At 40.9% G+C, this 22,636-nt stretch overlaps 1 protein-coding gene across 4 annotated transcripts in view; it reads left to right on the top strand.

Annotated features, from left to right (window-relative positions):
- chd2 (chromodomain helicase DNA binding protein 2) overlaps positions 1-14,154 on the top strand; it is a 53,420-nt gene extending 39,266 nt beyond the window's left edge. For all 4 annotated transcript variants that reach the window (XM_020056818.2, XM_020056820.2, XM_020056819.2 and 1 more), the window contains 16 exons: positions 10-106; positions 1,850-1,942; positions 2,069-2,242; positions 2,640-2,809; positions 2,900-3,081; positions 3,725-3,863; positions 4,400-4,550; positions 4,657-4,773; positions 6,613-6,735; positions 6,860-7,000; positions 7,111-7,224; positions 7,416-7,594; positions 10,014-10,113; positions 10,240-10,444; positions 11,602-11,860; positions 12,002-14,154. In XM_020056818.2, coding sequence (XP_019912377.2) covers positions 10-106; positions 1,850-1,942; positions 2,069-2,242; positions 2,640-2,809; positions 2,900-3,081; positions 3,725-3,863; positions 4,400-4,550; positions 4,657-4,773; positions 6,613-6,735; positions 6,860-7,000; positions 7,111-7,224; positions 7,416-7,594; positions 10,014-10,113; positions 10,240-10,444; positions 11,602-11,860; positions 12,002-12,290 — 2,533 coding nt within the window. In that variant the 3' untranslated portion in view covers positions 12,291-14,154. The remainder of the gene's footprint in view (positions 1-9; positions 107-1,849; positions 1,943-2,068; positions 2,243-2,639; positions 2,810-2,899; positions 3,082-3,724; positions 3,864-4,399; positions 4,551-4,656; positions 4,774-6,612; positions 6,736-6,859; positions 7,001-7,110; positions 7,225-7,415; positions 7,595-10,013; positions 10,114-10,239; positions 10,445-11,601; positions 11,861-12,001) is intronic.
- The last annotated feature ends 8,482 nt before the right edge of the window (positions 14,155-22,636 follow it).

Consider the following 22,636-nt stretch of genomic DNA (forward strand, 5'->3'; position numbering starts at 1 on the left):
TATTCATAGTTCAAATCCATTCAACAAAGATGAATTGACTGCTATTCTGAAGTTTGGAGCTGAAGATCTTTTCAAAGAAGCAGAAGGAGAGGAAACTGAACCAACGGTATATAGGCATACATTTCTATTGAGGAGAAACTTAAGAGATGTTTCATACTTACATTTTAGCGAAATGTCTGTGTTTTGTTGACGTACTTACAGTGAGCATCATAATTCATTGGACAGTGGCAATTTTCTTATTTTGGTTCTGTACTCTAGAACTGAGTTTGAAAGGATACAATGACAAGGTTGAAATGTAGACTGTCAGGTTTAATTTCAGGGTATTGTCATATACACTGCTCAAAACAACATCATCCAGCATGACCGGTTTGGCGGTGGGTCAGTGATGGTCTGGGGAGGCATTTCCTTTGAGGGTCACACAGACCTCCATGTGCTAGCCACCTGGGATGAAATCCTCAGATCCTACGCTGGTGCAGTGGGCCCTGAGTTCCTCCTGGTACAGGACAATGCCCACCCTCATGTGGCCAGAGTGTGTAGGCAGTTCCTGGATGACGATGACATTGATGCCATAAACTGGCCCTCACATTCCCCAGACCTGACCTCAGAAATGAAAATCAATCAATCAGGAACATTGTCAAAACCCTGGGCATCCCCAAGTAAGCAGTTTGTTTCATCATTAACAAGAAAAAGACAACCGGTTCTGTAAAAAGACCTGATTAACTAAGGAAGACCACTGTAATGGATGGCCGGAGAATACTCTGGTGAAGAACACCCCCCTGACAACAACTCCACAGATCAAAATCACTCTCCTGGATGTAGGTGCAGGTGTGTGAAAGTCTACTATACGTTGAAGTCTACACCAGCAAGACTACAGAGAGTACACTACAAGATGCAAACCACTGATAAGCCTGAAGAACAGAAAGGTGAGATTACAGTTTGCTAAAAAGCACCTAAAAGAGCCCCAAGAGTTCTGGACAAAACATCTTGTGGACAGATGAGACAAAGATTAACATGTACCTGAGTGATGGAAAGTGTGGAGAGAAAAAATTGCCATGATCCAAAGCATACCGCCTCATCAGTGAAAAATGGTGGATGGGGTGTTATGGCTTGGGCCTGTATCGCTGCCAGTGGTGCAGGCTCACTTGTCTTCATTTGATGATGTGACTGCAAACAGAATTCTGAAGTCTACTGAAATATTTTATCTGCTCAGTAAAAACTAAATGCCTCCAAACTCATTGGATGGCAGTTCATCATGCAACAGGAAAATGACCCTAAACAAACTGCTTGAACAACGAAGGCATTGACTGGCCGAGTCACCGGATCTCAATTAAATTGGACATGTAATTTACTTGCTGAAGAGGAGAATGAAGGCAGTAAGTCCCCGAAACAAGCAGGAACGGAAGATGGCTGCAGTACAGGCCTGGCAGAGGATCACCAGGGAAGATACCCAGTACAGGCCTGGCAGAGGATCACCAGGGAAGATACCCAGTACAGGCCTGGCAGAGGATCACCAGGGAAGATACCCCGCGTTTGGTGATGTCAATGCATTGTAGACTTCAAGGAGTCGTTGCATGCAAAGGATATGCGACCAAATATTAACAATGGTTACGCTGTTGTACATTATGTTAAACTGTCCAAAGTCTTTTGATGCCTGAATATGGGGGGGCATCAAAAGCTTCTATAATTTCTAAACAGTTCATCCGATATGTATGAATATATCCTTAAATTTAAGCTGACGATCTGTACTTTTCAAACTCAGTGTTAGAGTGCAGAACCAAAATAACAAAATATTCTCACTATCCAAAGAATTATGGTGCTCACTATATATTGTTCTCTTTTGGCCTTGTAGGAGATGGATATAGATGAGATCTTGCGTTTGGCTGAAACCAGAGAAAGCGACCAGGGATCAAGTGCCACAGATGAACTTCTCTCTCAGTTCAAGGTACCTAGCTTTTGATCCAACCCTCAGCCTGATTTTAACCACACCCTTAGTAATGCAATAAGCTATTATTTTAGCTACTTCGGAATGCTCTGTTATGTAGTAAATGTGTTTGGTGTGTTTGTACAGGTGGCCAACTTCTCCAACATGGAGGAAAGTGCCCCCGAACTAGTAGAGCGAATGGTGCCTGACTGGGACGACATCATCCCTGAGGACCAAAGGCGGAGGCTGGAAGAGGAGCAGAAGCAGAAGGAAATGGAGGACATCTACATGCTGCCTAGGAGCCGGAGTTCCAATAAGAGGGTCAGAGCATACTTCATTATTATATCTCCTCTCTGAAGCAAGAGAGAGATGTGACTGCCCTATGGTACAGCACAGGTGTGAAGAAGCAAATTTGTGCTATGCACTTTCTTGCTTCTATGTCTGGGGGACCTGATGTGGTGTTAATGAGTATGAAGCTTCTTAATTAATCATCAGCAGTACTGTCCCCAGTGATTGTGTATTTATATCACACAGATCATATCTTCTTCTCTTTAACATTATCTGCATTTATGAAATGTATTGAAGGGTCACTTAAAATCTCAATTTGATTATTTTTGTACATAGTTCTCTTTTTTAGTATAGAAAACATATCCCTAACACAAAGGGCTCTGGGCAACTACATTCTTTAGGAAATACATTTTTATGTTTTGTCCCACAGGCACAAGCCAATGACAGTGACAGTGATGTTGGCTCCAAGCTGAAGCATCACTCCTCAGGCTCTGAGAGTGAGACGGACGACAGTGACGATGACAAGAAGCCAAAGAGGAGAGGCAGACCCAGAGCCCGCAAGAACAACGTGGAGGGTTTCACTGATGCCGAGATCCGCAGGTATGTGGGTCTCTGAAGTTATCAGCCTGAATGGTTTCTCACTGTTTCATTAAACGTTTGATTTGTTGTTCTTACATTTTTCTGTATCAGGTTCATCAAGGCATATAAGAAATTTGGAGCGCCACTTGAAAGGCTGGAGTGTGTTGCCCGAGACTCTGAGCTGGTGGATAAATCCCAGGCCGACCTGAAGAGACTAGGAGAGCTAATCCACAACAGCTGTGTGACGGCAGTTCAAGAGCACGAAGAGCACCTCCGGGAGAATCCTGGTGAAGGTGTGTTTATGACTGCCTGCTTCCTGGCGTCCAGACTTAGGCTTGGGCGGTATACCTAAGTGTTTGGAAAAGGCCTCAGAATGTTTTTTCAATTCAATTTAGATATGTTATATTCTTTACAAATTATTAGTTGTTTTTTTGTGAAGGGAATGTCCATAATTTGCTGTCGTCTTTTGAAAGTTGGCTCTATTGAATCAACAGTGCTTTTAAACCAAATTGAACAAAATTCAACATAGCTTGCTACCTTTTTCAGCTAGTTATTTTGCTCAGTGGTTCTCAAAGTAGGATTTATCTGGATCGCCATTAGCTCCTGTGGAAGCAGCAGCTAGTCTTTGGGTGAACAGAACAAACAAAAACAATGTGTGTAGATTGCATCTCTGTGTGAGTGTTTCTTGACAATATTTACTGTTCCACAAGTAATTGTTTGTCTTGTAAAATGTATGTTTGGTCTCTGGCCCTAAAAGGATTGAGAGCTACTCATCTAGCTTGTGGTAGTTCGGTACCTAGTAGCAAATGGTAAATGTGATGGGATGACAATCTGGATACCGTCCAAGCCTACTCAGTCTGCATGCTTCTTTAGGAATTGTTTGGCCGTAAAGGTCTTCTAATGTTTGGAGTAATCATCTTTTCCTTGTTCCTTTAGCCAAAGGTCCTGGGAAACGCAGAGGTATCAACATCAAGATCTCAGGGGTGCAAGTCAATGCCAAATCCATCATTCAGCATGAGGAGGAATTTGAGTCCCTGCACAAAGCTGTGTCAGCCAATCCTGCTGAGAGAAACAAGTAAGATACAATTATAGGTATATCTTGGGCCTATGAAACATTGAATGTCATGTAGTGAAAATAAACATTCCTATAACAAATGCTTGTTTAATGTTACAACTGACACACACGGGGGAATCATATCAATTGGCTGTAGGGTCATGGAAATGACTTCAGAATGAGAGGCGTTAAGATAACAAGGAGGTCAATTAATTAAGTTTACAGGCAATTGCATGGAAGTTAGCCTGCAGTTAAGAAAGGTCAAGGCACAGCCGTTTTTATACAGTGCGGTAAAATGCATCTGGAGGAGATAATACACTTATTCCTCCAGCAGCAGTATTCATTAACCTTAGGCTCCATGACGAATCCACCAGTCAATCAGGGCTGATCCATTGATAAGACAACGCGAAATTCTCTCCCCCGCCACTTTTCCTGGGTAGTGAACCAGTTAAGGCTAATATACGATTGATCTTGATCCATAGCAGATGTAACAGAGTACCGAAATACATTCCCACAACAGTAACCAGGGATTTGACTAGCTTTTCTTTCTGTTATAGGTTTGAACTGACATGCAGAGTAAAGGTTCCTCACTTTGATGTGGATTGGGATCTGCAGGATGACACTCAACTGTTGCTAGGGGTCTATGAACATGGCTATGGAAACTGGGATCTCATTAAGACTGACCCTGAACTGAAACTTTCAGAAAAGGTTACCATCAGAATGTCAATCCTAGGTGGCTGTGAAAATCATTCAAATTATAAAGCTGTGTTCATTTGGCTCCTAGTAAGATCTTATATCTCATGCATATGCGTAGATTCTACCTGATGACACAGAGAAGAAACCACAAGGGAAGCAGTTGCAGGCCAGAGTGGACTACCTTCTGAAGATTCTGAAGAAAGAAGCAGAAAATAAAGATGCCACTAAAGAGGAGGTAAGCAAAAACCTGAATGCTTTAACAAATCGGCACAGTTACAGCCTATCAATCGGAACCCTTGGTTTATTTTGATTAACTTTTTTAGTTAGAGCAGCCATGAGTGAGCAGACATTATCTGTAAAGCATTTACGTTAACACACACAGACGCATGCAGTCAGACACAAAACTATCATGGACTGCGCTGACCATAGCATCATGAACCGCAGTAGGCACTGGACCTCACACCCCGGGACAAATATGTTAGGTTGAAAATCAGTGGCATGCCAGTCTCCAGGGAGAACATGAGTTTGTATAAATAAGACTGTACCTTAGTTCCCTTGGCCATCACAGGCGTGCAGTGCAATGTTCCTTTTCATTAATATATTTTAATTGTCTTCTTTATTCGTTACACTGTACTTGGGTGTGTGTGTGTGTGTGTACCTCAGTATGTGTATACTATGTAGTCAGGTGCACGGTTATGCTTGTCTTAGGTTGTCCCACTATCAAATGTGGGATCTTACCCATCTCAGGCTAATCATCCCTGTACGCTGGCTACATTCCAGGCCCCATGTAGGGCGCTGTAGGAGGAGGTATCATCTGCACTATTAAACATGTTGCACAAGCTAATAACAAATAGCATGTTTTCCCCCATGTTTGTGCGAATGAATTAAAAATGAATATCTCATGTTCTTAAGTATTCAGAACCTTGATTTGCTACATTTTAGAAGCATCTTCAGTGGCCATCACAGCTTCGGGTATTCCAGGGTATGCCTCTACCATCAACTCAAGGACATTCACAGACTTCTGAAGCCACTGCATATTATCTTGGCTGTGAGCTTTGGGTCATTGTTGTGCTGAAAGATGACTCTTGTCTGCCTCTGTGGTCCTGTGTGCTCTGAAACAAGTTATCACGAAGGACCTATGTTTTTATAATTTTTTTGCTCTGTTCAGCTTTCATTCAATCTTGACCCTGTCTCAACCACTGTGAAGCTTCACCATAGCATGATTTTCCCACTACAATACTTCACTGTTGGGGTGGTATTAGCCAGGTGATTAGCAGTGCCTTGTTTTTTGGCAGGTGTAGCACTTAGCATTCAGGTCTAATAGTTAGATTTTTGTCATATCAGAGAATATTTTTCCTCATTCCACAGATTACTTCAGGCGGCATTTCATATGTCTTTAACTCAGGACTGGCTTATCTCTAGGCACTCTACCCTAAAGGAAGGTTTTGCTTCTGGCAGGTTCCCTCATGAAGCTGTCTTAGTGGCCAGTGAGTTAGTGGTCACCTCCTTAACCGAGGTCCTTCTTGCCCGGTTTTTGCCTTAGTTTGGCCAAATGGTCAGCTCTATGAAGAGTCCTAAGGGTTCTGAACTTCATTCATATCACAATGATAAAGCTCACTGTGCCCAAAAAAAAAAAATGCTAAAGAATTTCAAATTTTTAAAAACCCTACCAAGATATATAAATGAACACAATTCAGGCATTTAAGTTCTACTGAAATCTCCAGGACGACCAAAGGAAACAATGCATATTAGCTCAGTTCTGTGTCATTGCAAAGGGTCTGAATACTTAGTACATTTTGTTTCTATTTAACATTTTCAGTAAATTGGCACACATTTCAAATCACTTGTTTTCCCTTTTGTCATTATGGGATATTTTGAGTAGATTGATGGGCCAAAATATATTGAATCACTTAAGTTAAATCTGTAACACACCAAAATATGGAGAAAGAATGGCTCTAAAAAGGCACTGTATACATAAACACAGTCATTTATGTCTTTTCCTCCTTAAACTATATCTGGTTTTGTAGTACATAACCAAACTGGCTCATCTCTCCTCCCTACCCCATATTCCTAGACCAAAGTAAAAAAGAGGAAGCCTTGGGTAAGAAAAGAGAACAAGGCCCCTAAAGATGAGCAGGGGAATGACATCTCCTCCCCCCGACTGTCAGACAACCCCTCGGAGGAAGGAGAGGTTAAGGTAAGTCAACACAAATGACCCCACATTAACCTGCCTTTTTACTAGGACTCCACAGAACCAAGACGCAGTTTTTGTTGTCCACCAAAACTACTTCACTATGTTTATTCATTTTTTATTTAACAAGGATGAAGGAACAGAAAAAGCACCTATTAAGAAGAGACAGAAGAAAAAGGATAACAAAGAGAACAAAGAAAAACAAGGAACAACTAAAAAAGAGAAGGAAGGGGATAAAGAAAAAAAGCGTCCAAAGCCAAAAAAAGAGAAGGTACTTCAGCAGCTGTGAACTTGTTCCTGGATCACCGTAGTGAAGTGTCATTGCAGGTGTTTTTGTGGAAATCACTGTGGCCCGGCTGAGTTGTATCTTCTGTATCCCAGGCTAAAGGAGCCAAAGGGAAGAAGCCCCAGGGGCCAGTCCACATCACTGCTGGGAGTGACCCTGTTCCCATTGGAGAGGAAGACGATGAGCTTGACCAGGAGACATTCAGCGTAGTGAGTTATTACACCTTGTAACTACTAGTGGTCTTGCTAGTTAACCCGCTGATATTACTAGGATACGGATGTTACTCACATGTGTCAATCTGTTTAACAATGTGCTGTTACTGCAAACAGTAATTAAATTTGCCAAGAGCTCGCTGTTACATAGTCGAGTTAAATGTGTGTGTGTGTCTGTCTTACTCAAGTGTAAGGAACGTATGAGGCCAGTGAAGAAGGCCCTGAAACAACTAGATAAGCCTGACGATGGCCTGTCTGTTCAAGAGCAGCTCCAACACACACGCACCTGCCTTCTGAAGATAGGAGACCGCATCACTGAGTGCCTTAAGGCCTACAGTGATCCAGAGCATGTCAAAACATGGCGTCGGTAAGCCCTCAACCACCTATAAGTTACATGTGCACAAAAGATTTGATTATGTATGGATTAAGTATATTGATCGTTCATTTTGGTACATAAATGTGGTGTGTGGGTGTGTGTGTGTAGTGAGGGGAAAAAGTATTTGATCCCCTACTGATTTTGTATGTTAGCCCACTGACAATGAAATAATCTGTCTACAATTTTAATGGTAGGTTTATTTGAACAGTGAACGACAGAATCACAACAAAAAATCCAGAAAAATGCATGTCGAAAATGTTCTAAATTGATTTGCATTTTAATGAGTGAAATAAGTATTCGACCCCTCTGCAAAACACGGCTTAGTACTTGGTGGCAAAACCCTTTTTGGCAATCACAGAGGTCATGTTTCTTGTAGTTGGCCACCAGGTTTGCACACATCTCTTTACAGATCTTCTCCAAATCATTAAGGTTTTGAGGCTGACGTTTGGCAACTCGAACCTTGAGCTCCCTCCACAGATTTTCTATGGGATTAAGGTCTGGAGACTGGCTAGGCCACTCCAGGACCTTAATGTGCTTCTTCTTGACCCACTCCTTTGTTGCCTTGGCCGTGTGTTTTGGGTCTTTGTCATGCTGGAATACCCATCCACGACCCATTTTCAATACCCTGGCTTAGGGAAGGAGGTTCTCACCCAAGATTTTATGGTACATGGCCCTGTCCATCGTCCCTGATGCAGTGAAGTTGTCCTGTCCCCTTAGCAGAAAAACACCCCCAAAGCATAATGTTTCCACTTTCATGTTTGACGGTGGGGATAGTGTTCTTGGGGTCATAGGCAGCATTCATCCTCCTCCAAACACGGCGAGTTGAGTTGATGCCAAAGAGCTCGATTTTGGTCTCATCTGACCACACCACTTTCACTCAGCTCTCCTCTGAATCATTCAGATGTTCATTGGCAAACTTCAGACGAGTCTGTACATGTGCTTTCATGGGCAGGGGGACCTTGCAGGCGATGCAGGATTTCAGTCCTTCACGGTGTAATGTGTTACCAATTATTTTCTTGGTGACTATGGTCCCCGCTGTCTTGAGATCATTGACAAGATCATCCTGTGTAGTTCTGGCATGATTCTTCACCGTTCTCATGATCATTGTAACTCCACGAGTTGAGATTTTGCATGGAGCCCTAGACCAAGGGAGACAGACAGTTCTTTTGTGTTTCTTCCATTTGCAAATAGTCGTACAAACTGTTGTCACCTTCTCACTAAGCTGCTTGGCGATGGTCTTTTAGCCCATTCCAGCCTTGTGTAGGTCTACAATCTTGTCCCTGACATCCTTGGACAGCTCTTTTGTCTTGGGCATGGTGGAGAGTTTGGAATCTGATTGACTGATTGCTTCTGTGGACAGGTGTCTTTTATACAGGTAACAAGCTGAGATTAGGAGCCCTCCCTTTAAGAGTGTGCTCCTAATCTCAGCTTGTTACCTGTATAAAAGACACCTGGGAGCCAGAAATCTTTCTGATTGAGGGGGGATCAAATACTTATTACACTCATTAAAATGCAAATCATTGTAGACATTTTTTGACATGCGTTTTTCTGGATTTTTTGTTATTCTGTCTCACAGTTTGTTTGTGTTTGTAAATAATATAATTATTTAATATGGACTACTACAGTACAGACATAAACATGGTCTTCTGTATACCCACCCTCCCTTGTCAAAACACAACTGATTTGCTCAAACGCATAAAGAAAATAAATTCCACAAATGAACTTTTAACAAGCCACACCTTTTAGTTTAAATTAATTCCAGGTGAGTACCCTCATGAAGCTTGTTGAAAGAATGCAGAGTGTGCAGAGCTGTCATCAAGGCAGAGTGGCTACTTTGAAGCATTCACAATATGAGATGTATTTGAATCTAACACTTTTTTTTTTTGGTTGCGGCATGATTCCAGATGGGTATTCTACAATGTTGAAAATAGTAAAACTAATAAATACCCTTGAATGAGTAGGTATTGACATTTCTGACAGGTACTCTATGTATATACAGTATCTCACAGAAGTGAGTACACCCCTCACATTTCTGTACATATTTGATTATATCTGTTCATGTGACAACACTCAAGAAATGACACTTTGCTATAATGTAAAGTAGTAAGTGTACAGCTTGTATAACAGTGTAAATGTGCTGTCCCCTCAAAATAACACAACACACAGCCATTAATGTCTAAACTGCTGGCAACAGTGTGTGTATTTAGACCTAAAGAAATTCTCAATTTTATGATGCACTTTAATATGTACCCAATTTTTTCAGCTTTGTGGGAAAAAGGTTAAATGCTTGTCAATCAAAGTTTTTAATTCTGATGCCATTGAAGTTCATTAAAATTGTTTTCCAGATTAAGGGTTACTGTTTTTTCTGTGACATAACATGGCCAACCAAGATGTTCTCTTCATTTGGTAGGAACCTCTGGATCTTTGTATCTAAGTTTACAGAGTTTGGAGCCAGGAAGCTTCACAAATTGTACAAGATGGCTCAGAAGAAGCGGTCACAGGAGGAAGAGGTGAGCTAATCCTTGTTTCTCCCAGTATCAATACTCACAGGCTTCTGTAACAATCATTATTTGTTAGATTCTATATTTTGCTCTTCCTGCTGCTCAATCCTTTCATTGCGGTTATTTAATGTTCAGAAGGAGCATAGAAAAAAGGGAGATGACGTGTCGAGTAAGAAGAAGCCTTTCAGAGCTGAAGCATCTGGTTCCAGTCGAGACTCCACCAGCACCCAGCCCTCGTCCAAGTCTCACTCAGGCATGCCCCACCCATCTCCCACATCCCCTCATGGTCACCACAGAGAAGGATACAACCAGTCCAACAAGAGACACTTTGGAAATGATGGTAAGAGCTGTTTATTTTGGTCTGGTGTACAGTGGCTGTTGTACAGTGTCAAGGAGAGGTGTTTTCCACCTTTCTTCACAAATTATGTTGAGTTAATGTAAAAGTGCCTCTTAAAATTTAGAACTTCTACTGGTCCAAATGGAAATGCTGCACCCTCCTTTTCCATCAACTTCATTAACACATCATCATCTGTCCTCAATGACAGACAGGTTCAAGCAAAATCCAATTAGCTGTTAAATGCTTTCTTCATGCCTGACTTGGTGTGGGTTTGTTTACTACTAAAAGAGAATTAAAATTGTTATTTCTTACTTGTTGGTCTTTTATATAGAAAAAAAGTACAATTATTCAGAGCCATATATTTTTGAGCCTAAATATACTGAGGAGGAACCTGTACAGCTGGACACTGAGCAGGCCCCAGTGGTGAAGTTCATCCATGTCCTGAAACTAAATTATAAGAAACAACCCTCACCTGCTCGACCAGATGGGCAGATTTCCATTGAGTAATATTATTGTTCTTGTTTCATCACTGTGTAAAGAAGAAAATGTATTTAACTTTTGTAAATTCATAACTGTGTCCTGATCTGATCCAATCTTTTTTGTGTAATTACATCGTGTATCTATCAACTCACGAATCAGTGTCTTTAAGAGAGGAGTGATCTCCCAGAAGGCATAGCTGCGTGCAAAATTGGAACCTGAACTCCACAACCTTCTTACAATGTTGTTGTATCTGCAACCAGAAATGTGGTTTGGGACACTTCAATAAAGACAATGATGAAGTTGAGTGCAGCCGCCAGTCAGTGTTTTCTTGTAATTAGGCATTTTGGAACTTAGAGGATGTTCCTTGCACTCTGCTAATGGCCTTAAAGTGAACCCCCTTGTTATTTTCTTGGAATATTTTGGGAATATCTGACCATTCTGTCTCTGAGAGATCCCTAGAACTTCTTCCCATGTCATTTTTAGAGTAGAGGTTTTGGTACACAACTAATAGTCAATAACAGAGAAGCTAATTGTCCCATAATAGTGATCATCCTAAGGGGGCAAACACTGTGCCACAGAACTGTGTACATGTCCACAACCTGGCAGCAATTAAGATTTATAATTCCACATATGCAAACAAGACAAATCTCATGGCCCACTTTTTTCTCACATGATTACAGATCGAGGAGATTGGCAGAGAGATCGTAAATACAACTATCCAGGAAATAGCAACCAGTCCTGGCAAGGAGAGCGACATCATCCGTACGATGCACATCGGTATAAGGATCATCACTATGGTGACCGGCATCCGCGTGAAGACTCCTATCGCAGCAGCTCTAGCAGTTACCGTAGTGGCAGCAGCAGCTCTCCTCGGAAGAGGCCCTATGATCAATATGACAATGACCGGGATCACCGGGACCGTCGGGCCTATTACGACAGGTGAGAACCCTTCGAATTAGGCTTGGTCTTTTTTAACACTGTATTGATTTTTGTTTTTCAGTACTGACATTCTGAAATAAGTGGTGTGATGTCAGCTTGTAGCTTAGTAGGCTCTGTAAGACATTATCCCCCTTGATCCAGACACCAAGACTCGAAGAGGAGACGGGGTGATGACTTCCGTCCACCCCAAGAGTTCAGGAGTGGAGGAGGCCATCCCCAGGACTTCAGGGGGAGGATGCCAGAGCATAGGGGACCGCCGGGACCAGCAGGGCCAGAACACTTTACCCGGCCATATCCAGACAACAAACCCCCTTTGCTTCTGGACCCACGCTCCCCACAAGCTCAGAAGTCTCCACAGGATTCACGCTCGCCACCTGCAGAGCAAAAACCAGCTGTGTCTGACGTTAACTGGAACAACAGGAAAACATGAGGCCTGTTACTAAAAGGCAAGCGGTCCAGGTTAGGAACACAATAGGAACTTCATATGCTGCTGAAGGACAGGTCTGGAATGGCTAGACCCACCGGTTTGCTTGGCCAGACAAATCCCCACATTGGGACAGGGAGGTGACTGCAATCACCAAACTCTCCAAACCCTTCCTTCAGGTGTGATGGTGGTAAGAAACTGTCTGTGCCCATGTAAAAAAGAGTTCAACATCTTGAAATGTATCACACTAATTTTCTTTTTCTTAATTACACGTGATCAGTTAGCGTTCAGTCTGTCTGAATGCCTATGGATGGTTAGTCCCATGGACACTTATCTGGGGAACAAGTACAGTGCCGGAAAGGTTGATGTTGACTGATCTTGGAACATAAAAAGTGCCTAAAGTATTTGGCCTTTGAAATGTTAGCAGTATGGGATTATTCCCCAAGGAACTATGACTTTGATATTTTTGCTTTCTTTATGCCCATTATAATTATGTCCACAGGAAAGGTTTCTTTAAATAATTGTCTATCATGTTTCATTCGCAACTTCAAATTTGTATTAATCTTAATCTTGACCTGGTTGTGAATGATTTCATAAAGGGGCCCTTCTCTGGATGAAAATGGGCATGGGAAATTGAATATTAAGTTAATCAGCCCAGTACCTAGTCTTGAAGTTACTATTTAAAAGATTTTAATGAGCATTTCTCAATCGTGTTTATAATCCATTTTCTGTAAAGACATGCATCATTGCAGTTTTCATTTTTTGTGTAATTAAAGATACACTGTGGGATCTTAAGCACACCAAATTTCTATATGTTACAAATTAGATTTGTAACATACGAATTGCACATTCTACATTTGTTAACATGTACAAATTAGATGACAGTACACAATCAGATTATGTAGTTAACAAAAACAGGGATCTGTTTTAGATCGTGCACCACTTTCACAACTGTTTAAAAAGAACTCCACAAAGCATCTTTAAGAACCTAATGAAAAGGAGATGTTTCTAAACAGTATTTAAGGTTATTCTTTTGCAAAATTTCTGAAGAACACTATGACTTTATTTAAGCTATCCCTAATAACCTTTATTTGTAGATGTGCAAAAGATGAGCCATTTCAATCACATTTCTGTGTTATGTATAAATGGTACTTTTAAAGCATACATTGCACTAGAAGTACTGCACTCTACCAGTTTATTCCACTTGTAATAGTATTGAGCAATGTTTGACAAGACTGGAATTTATCTTCTATAGTTAAGATTGTTTGATTCCCAGTGACAGCAGCAAAACTGCAGGTTGATCTTCTGAGAGGCATTAGTATTTACTGATGTGGTAGATGACAAGCTGTTATTGGTCAGTTTGTTTCGGTGCCAAACCAGAGACTGGCCCTGCTCTGGTTCTTATGGTTTTTGGTGTGCTCCTCCATTTGTGCCTTATTTCTTTGTATTTCATACTGTATATGGGTTCATGGACAGCATTGTACTTATTCTGTACTACAGAGATGATGCAGTATTAAACAGTCATGTTTTGATATTGTTTTCAATGGGTGATTGTGAAATGTGGAATGCTAGTTGAGTGAAGACTGGTGGTGGGAACAAAATTATTTTGTTTGTCATATTTTTCTGCAACTCCCTAAAAGATGTTGGGGAAATAATAAACAGCATTACACAGGTAAGTCTGTGTATGATGTCCTCTATGGGCAGACCTGTTACAAGGAATAACCACTCCTTCCTTTTCTTCACGCTACAATGTCAAAAGACCTGTGTTCTAGAAAACAAAATAATTTATATTTGTGACAAAAGCCACTGTTCACGTGAAATGTACTGTAAATATGTTTATAGACATGTATTAAACTTTCCTACATTATGATACCTTGTGTTCTTTCATCTGGTAAATTGTTAAGCCTAAAACAAACACATTTTCACTTCTAATTGAGACTAATTAAAGCCTAACTATCATAATCAGAATGTTTGTTTGCACTTGCTCCCACAACAAGAATATATTGAGATAAAGAATACATTTTGCAAAATGCATCCCCCTAGATTATAAATAGTACAGCAAGCCTTTGAGGTGTTATATGATGAGAATAGAAAAACTCGTCAGGGCCCTGATTTTCGAATAATCTTGATATTAACTTTCAGGTCAAATTGAAGGCATTGAAATGGAATTGGGAAAAAACTGACAAATCATTGACTTGAATGGGAATTTGTGTTCTATTAATGTGATGCCTATGCATGTTTTTAACAGCCAAAATCCAAATGTACTGTATGCATTTTTGTTAACTGGACAACAGCTTTTTTTATATCTTTTCATACCATGATTATACAAGCCTTACACCAGAATGCATTGAAATTAAGAACAAAACAGTATCAAAACCAAACTTTCATCACTGGTGTATCCTTTATTTTTTATTTAAGGCTATTCATCTGTCTGTGTTTTATCACAGAAAGAGGTTTTCCACAAGAACGAGACATCACATCACTTTTATTAATAAATAACACTGTATAAACGAAGGTTCTCCAACATCCTACTTGTGAGTAGCTTGCCAAAGAATTCTGGAAGGTCAATACATTTCCACATGTAACACTGCAAGCTTTCAGAAACTATAACTTCATTCCACCTCTGTTTAGCCATAATTGGCTTAGAAATCCAAAACGTGGGGGCAGGTTTTCCGTATTAATGCCAATGGTTGTGGAATGGAATGTCCAAGAAGCTTGTGTAAGTGTGATGGTCAGGTGTCCATATTTCTGGCCTTAAAGTGTATAATAAAATGCATCCAAAACCAGACAAAATACAACTAAGAAAACAAGAATAGTTTATTGCCCCTGCCCTTTAAATGCATATACAGTGCCTTGCAGGAGTAGTCCAACTCGTGACCAATTCTCTTCTAGTACTGAAATACTAATGGGACATTGCATCTATGCCAGTCAAGTTCTTCCACACTGATCTTGAGACGAACCATTTTGACCTCATTGTGCACAGGGGATTGACATTAAACAGAAAAGGACCTTTTCCCAAACTGTTGCCACAAAGTTGGAAGCACAGAATCATTTAGAATGTCATTGAATGCTATAGCATTAAGATGTCTTCACTGGAACTAGGGGCCTAGCCCAAACCATGAAAAATAGGCCCAGACCTTTCCTCGAAATCTACAGTTGACACTGCATTCGTCTGTTAGCATTCTCCTGGCATTCCACCAAACTAATAGTCATCGGTCAGACTTACAGAATGTGCTTCGGACCAAGCAAAATATTTATCTGCAACTAGAGTAATTAGGAAAGGATCCCTGTCATTGATACAGCCAAACATTACACCAAAGATACATTCACCAAATTGTTTTCCAAAACTGTATGGATAAAGTCAAGACAACAGAATAATGCTATTGTTTACTAACCCAGCAACTCACAAACAAACCATACAGACTGTACAATTTCACATTACATATGTAGAGCCATTTCAGACACATTACATCATGTCACAGATCTACCGACAGATGTAAATAATACGACAGAAACCATGTCAACATTACTTTTCCACACAACCAATTCTGACCTATAAAGATTGGTCAGCGTGATGAATAGCTTTGTCGTATCTGAAACATGGCATCGATGTCTACAGGTGCTGGTCATAAAATTAGAATATCAAAAAGTTGATTTATTTCAGTAATTCCATTCAAAAAGTGAAACTTGTATAATGTATACATTCATTCCACACAGACTGAAATATTTCAAGTGTTTATTTCTGTTAATTTTGATGATTATAACTGACAACTAATGAAAACCCTAAATTCAGAATCTCAGAAAATTTGAATTAACCCAAAACACCTGCAAAGGCCTTTAAATGGTCTAGTTCTGTAGGCAACACAATCAATGGGAAGACTGCTGACTTGACAGCTGTCCAAAAGACGACCATTGACACCATGCACAAGGAGGGCAAGACACAAAAGGTCATAGCTAAAGAGGCTGGCTGTTCACAGAGCTGTGTCCAAGCACATTAATAGAGGCGAAGGGAAGGAAAAGATGTGGTAGAAAAAAAGTGTACAAGCAATAGGGATAACTGCACACTGGAGAGGATTGTGAAACAAAACCCATTCAAAAATGTGGGGGAGATTCACAAAGAGTGGACTGCAGCTGGAGTCAGTGCTTCAAGAACCACCACGCACAGACATATGCAAGACAGAGGATTCAGCTGTCGCATTCCTTGTGTCAAGCCACTCTTGAACAAGACAGCGTCAGAAGGGTCTTGCCTGGGCTAAAGACAAAAAGGACTGGACTGCTGCTGAATTATGTTCTCTGGTGAAAGTACATTTTGCATTTCCTTTGGAAATCAAGGTCACAGAGTCTGGAGGAAGAGAGGAGAGGCACAGAATCCATGTTGCTTGAAGTCCAGTGTAAAGTTTCCACAGTCAGTGATGGTTTGGGTTGCCATGTCATCTGCTGGTGTTGGTCCACTGTGTTTTCTGAGGTCCAAGGTCAACGCAGCCGTCTACCAGGAAGTTTTAGAGCACTTCATGCTTCCTGCTGCTGACCAACTTTATGGAGATGCAGATTTCATTTTCCAACTTTATGGAAATAAATAAACATTTGAAATATATCAGTCTGTGTGTAATGAATGAATATAATATACAAGTTTCACTTTTTGAATGGAATAACTGAAATCAACTTTTTCAAATTTTATGACCAGCACCTGTACATCTGCCGGGAGCTGTTGCCTGCTTAGACAAGAGACATATACAGTGGGGAAAAACATATTTAGTCAGCCACCAAATGTGCAAGTTTTCCCACTTAAAAAGATGAGAGAGGCCTGTAATTTTCATCATAGGTACACTTCAACTACGAGAGACAAAATGAGTGAAAAAAAATCCAGAAAATCACATTGTAGGATTTCTAATGAATTTATTGGTAAATTCCTCTGTAAAATAAGTATTTGGTCACCTACAAACAAGCAAGATTTCTGGCTCTTACAGACCTGTAACTTCTTTAAGAGGCTCATCTGTCCTCCACTCGTTACCTGTATTAATGGCACCTGTTTGAACTTGTTATCAGTATAAAAGACACCTGTCCACAACCTCAAACAGTCACACTCCAAACTCCACTATGGCCAAGACCAAAGAGCTGTCAAAGGACCCCAGAAACAAATTGTAGACCTGCACCAGGCTGGGAAGACTGATTATGCAATAGGTAAGCAGCTTGGTGTGAAGAAATCAACTGTGGGAGCAATTATAAGAAAATGGAAGACATACAAGACCACTGATAATCTCCCTCGGTCCAGGGCTCCACGCAAGAACTCACCCGTGGGGTCAAAATGATCACAAGAACGGTGAGCAAAAATCCCAGAACCACACAGGGGGACCTAGTGAATGACCTGCAGAGAGCTGGGACCAAAGTTACAAAGACTACCATCAGTAACACTACGCTGCCAGGGACTCAAATCCTGCAGTACCAGACGTGTCACCCTGCTAAAGCCAGTACATGCCCAGGCCCGTCTGAGGTTTGCTAGAGAGCATTTGGATGGTCCAGAAGAGGATTGGGAGAATATGGTCAGATATGGTCAGATGAAAGCAAAATAGAAAATTTTGGTAAAAACTCAACTCGTTGTGTTTGGAGGAGAAAGAATGCTGCATCCAAAGAACACCATACCTACTGTGAAGCATGGGAGTGGACTGCAGCTGGAGTCAGTGCTTCAAGAACCACCACGCACAGACATATGCAAGACAGAGGATTCAGCTGTCGCATTCCTTGTGTCAAGCCACTCTTGAACAAGACAGCGTCAGAAGCGTCTTGCCTGGGCTAAAGACAAAAAGGACTGGACTGCTGCTGAATTATGTTCTCTGGTGAAAGTACATTTAGAATTTCCTTTGGAAATCAAGGTCACAGAGTCTGGAGGAAGAGAGGAGAGGCACAGAGTCCACGTTGCTTGAAGTCCAGTGTAAAGTTTCCACAGTCAGTGATGGTTTGGGTTGCCATGTCATCTGCTGGTGTTGGTCCACTGTGTTTTCTGAGGTCCAAGGTCAACGCAGCCGTCTACCAGGAAGTTTTAGAGCACTTCATGCTTCCTGCTGCTGACCAACTTTATGGAGATGCAGATTTCATTTTCCAACAGGACTTGGTACCTGCATACAGTGCCAAAGCTACCAGTACCTGGTTTAAGGACCATGGTATCCCTGTTCTTAATTGCCCAGCAAGCTCACCTGACCTTGCTAGAGAGCATTTGGATGGTCCAGAAGAGGATTGGGAGAAAGTCATATGGTCAGATGAAACCAAAATAGAACATTTTGTTAAAAACTCAACTCGTCGTGTTTGGAGGAGAAAGAATGCTGAGTTGCATCCAAAGAACACCATACCTACTGTGAAGCATGGGGGTGGAAACATCATGCTTTGGGGCTGTTTTTCTGCAAAGGGACCAGGACGACTGATACGTGTAAAGGAAAGAATGAATGGGGCCATGTATCGTGCGATTTTGAGTGAAAACCTCCTTCCATCAGCAAGGGCATTGAAGATGAAACATAGTTGGGTCTTTCAGCATGACAATGATCCCAAACACACCGCCTGGGCAACAAAGGAGTGGCTTCGTAAGAAGCATTTCAAGGTCCTGGAGTGGCCTAGCTAGTCACCAGATCAACCCCATAGAAAATCTTTGGAGGGAGTTGAAAGCCTGTGTTGCCCAGTGACAGCCCCAAAACATCACTGCTCTAGAGGAGATCTGCATGGAGGAATGGGCCTAAATACCAGCAACAGTGATTGAAAACCTTGTGAAGACTTACAGAAAACGTTTGACCTCTGTCATTGCCAACAAAGGAAGTGAGCATGTGTGCCTCGACTTGGCAGACTCCCTTTTCAGGTTCCCCTTCTCAGACTGTCTGTAGAATGCATGTAATGGACACAACCATGCATAGGGTTAATTTAATAAGTTGTTGTAAAAAACTTTTGCTATTTTATTTTCAAACTTTCTATCTATCTGTTAGGTCCCATATATACTCAGTCGTATGACTGTACCACTGAGCTATGGCCAGTGCCACCTGGAGCAAGAACATAGACAAGACAAAGCAACACAAGAAATTGATACATAGTGACTAGGAATAACTCCCTTGTAGGACTGAAACCTAGAGAGGGGCCAGCAGGAGCTGAAGTATCATCTGGCGCATTAAGAGATGATGGACAGCGGCTGTGCTGTGGGAAAATAGGGGTAGGTAATCGGGCTATGCAGGGCCTATCTGGGATACTGTAGATGGTACCCGACTTTTAAACCATCTAATTGAAACTTAACGAAAAAACACCAATTACACTAGGCTTGGCTTAACATTTTGTGTTTCATTGCATGTTTTTAAATCACACACCTACTAGACAAAAAAAACAATAAACAATTCCTCAATTAATGAGTAATTTGCTTTTTTTTATCTTCCACTGACAGTTGTGTTGCTTTCTAAACTCTCGCTCAACTTACTAAGTACAGACACGAAAGAGGAAGCAAGAACTCAAACTCAGAAAAAAAATTCTGGTTAGACTTTTATCCATAGCTCCTATGACATCTGTGTCTTTTTGAGAGTTCCAATTGGATGATTAAAGACATACATCTTCAATTAATGTACAGTTAGGTCTGGAAATAATTGGACATTGACACAAGTTTGGTTATTTTGGCTGTTTACCAAAATATATTTAAGTTACAGTAAAATAATGGATAGGGGCTTAAGGTGCAGTCTCTCAACTTTAATTTAAGTGTATTCACATCCAAATTGGAGGAAGGATTTAGGAATTACAGCTTTTTACTACATTAAGTAGCACCCTATTTTTCAAGGAACGAAAAGTAATTGGACAATTGACAAAAAATCTGTTTCATGGACAGTTGTGGGCTATTCCTTTGTTATTTCAAAGTTTAAAGGTCTGGAGTTGATTCCGAGTGTGGCGTTTGCATTTGGAAGTTGTTGCTGTGAACCCATAACATGCGGTCAAAGGAGCTCTCAATGCGGTCAAAGGAGCTCTGCAACACACAGAGGCCTGGACGTCCACGGAAGACAAACGTTGGGGGATGATCATAGAATCGTTTCCATGGTAAAGACAAACACCTTCACAACATCCAGCCAAGTGAATAACACTCTCCAGGAGGTAGGCATATCATAATCCAAGTCTACCATAAAGAGAAGACTTCACAAGAGCAAATACAGAGGGTTCACCACAAGGTGCAAACCATTCCTAAGCCTCAAGAATAGAAAGGCCAGATTTTGCCAGATATTGAAAATTAACATTTTGTTTATGATTGTGTAAATTTGATTCTTAATCTCAAGCTGACACATCCCCTCGATAAGCGGTAACAATAAAGCTAATAACTATTAATTCTACTGTTACTAATAAAGGCTAGATTGAGAGTGCCCGTAAAGTGCCAGGGAGCTGATGTTGGTTGGGCACCAACAAGTTCAGTTATTTCCATTTACAGAAATGTCTGCCTCAGCGAGGCTCAGGGCAGTGGTATAATTAGACTAAATGATTAGCCTGGGGAGGTTTGTATGATGTGACTGGAGCTCTACGTTGGTTGGTCAGCTCTGTGTGGTTTATTTCCAATTCTCAGGATGGCCGGTGCGTACTGCCTCAGGGAGGCACGTGGCAGGGTTCAATGCGCTGTGTATTCCCATTTCCAAGGATGGCCGGTTCATATTGCCTCAGGGAAGCATTTTATTCATTGGTCCATAAGACCTTCTTCCAGTCATCAGTAGCCCACTGGCGGTGCTTCATTGCCCAGATAAGCATCTTTTCCTTTTTTTATTTTGCCAATTTAGCAATGGTTTTATTACTGCCACTCAAGCTGTAAATTCTGCTGCCTGTATTTTTCACAGTTGAAACAGAGACTTGCCTACTTCGACCAGTGTTAAGCTTTGCTTGAATCTGCTGTCCTGTGAGCAGCTTATCACACAAACTTTTGACTATCAGAAACTTGTATTCTGATTCTGTTGTGGCTTTTGGTCCTCCAGACCTCTGTCAGAATGTCCTCCTCCAGATTCCAAGTGCCTTCAAGTGCCCTGTCAGTGAGTACAGGAAACTACTCACTGACACCTTGGCTTTCTTTGCAATTTCATTAATGTAAAGACCTACACTTTTAGGTTTGTAATGTTCCATCTGTCTTCCTTTGTAAATTGCCTATTTCTCGCAATTATGATAGCAAGGTACTACTTCCTGCAGTAAAATACTGTTTAAATAATGCTTAACAGGGTGTAGTAACACAGTCTGTTCCAACACGAAAACCTGTGACCAGTAGTATAGCTTTAAAGGGGCAGCGACGTGTTGATTCATATTGAACATTTGTTTGCATTAAAATAGTGGAGGATTGGGAACAAAATGTGGTTGTCCAGCAGAGGGTGATTTGCAATCGAACTTTGGTTGTTCAGCAGGGAAGAAATTCCAGCAAAACATGACAGCTCTGGTAACTGGTTATTGCTGAGCGCAATCATGTTGTGGTCAAAATAGTTAACTGCATCTCAAGCCTGGATTGTGCATCTCAACCTTCCGCTGCACAGACTAAGTGAGATTATAAGTAAACCATTGTGAAGATATTTAACTTTCTTACCTCAAATGAGTGACTTTGTTTGCATATCAAATCTGTGAAAGTAAGACTCCAGATCCAGTTTTCATGCTTTGGTCTAAAATTGCCCCAGGACTATGGGGATTTTGCTTAGTAGCCAATTAGCCAATCAGTTTGTAGCTTTAAGCATATTGACAAGCATTAATTGCAGTTTTCAGATTTAAAATACATGATTGGAGGACAGAGATATTATGAGTAAAACCATCAAAACTAGTTCAGACAGAAAATGCCATGCCTTTAACCAACAGTTAGAGAACTATGCACAGAAATGTACATACAATGTCTTGACATTACAATCTGCTCTTCTGGGGTAACTCACTGCCATCACATGATTGTGTTCTGTATATGATCTTCCCACAATATCATCACAGTAATATTATTAATAGCAGTCCCCATAGGAAATGGGCAATATGCACCATCAGCATACCAAGTGAATATTGAATGATTAACCTGACAATTAAATACACAGGTATGAAATCTGATATTGTGATAGGAGCGATCCGATGTCAGCTGATGCATTACTGGGCAATTACAACTCGGGTTTCCCAATGGCTATTCTAAAGATGGTGAAATTAGAAAGATCCGGCTGGAAAGAGTTAAACCCACAGTGGATCAAAAGAGTATAAAATTTACAATTACAACTGTGTTTACAAAAAAGTAGGGACACTGCGTAAAATATATTTAAAAAAAGAATGCAATGATGTGCAAATAATTTAAATCCTATATTCAATAGAAAATGGTACAAAGACAACATATCAAATGATTTGTTTCTTGAAAAATA

This window comes from Esox lucius, chromosome 19 (assembly GCF_011004845.1).
Source record: "Esox lucius isolate fEsoLuc1 chromosome 19, fEsoLuc1.pri, whole genome shotgun sequence".
NCBI lineage: Eukaryota > Metazoa > Chordata > Actinopteri > Esociformes > Esocidae > Esox > Esox lucius.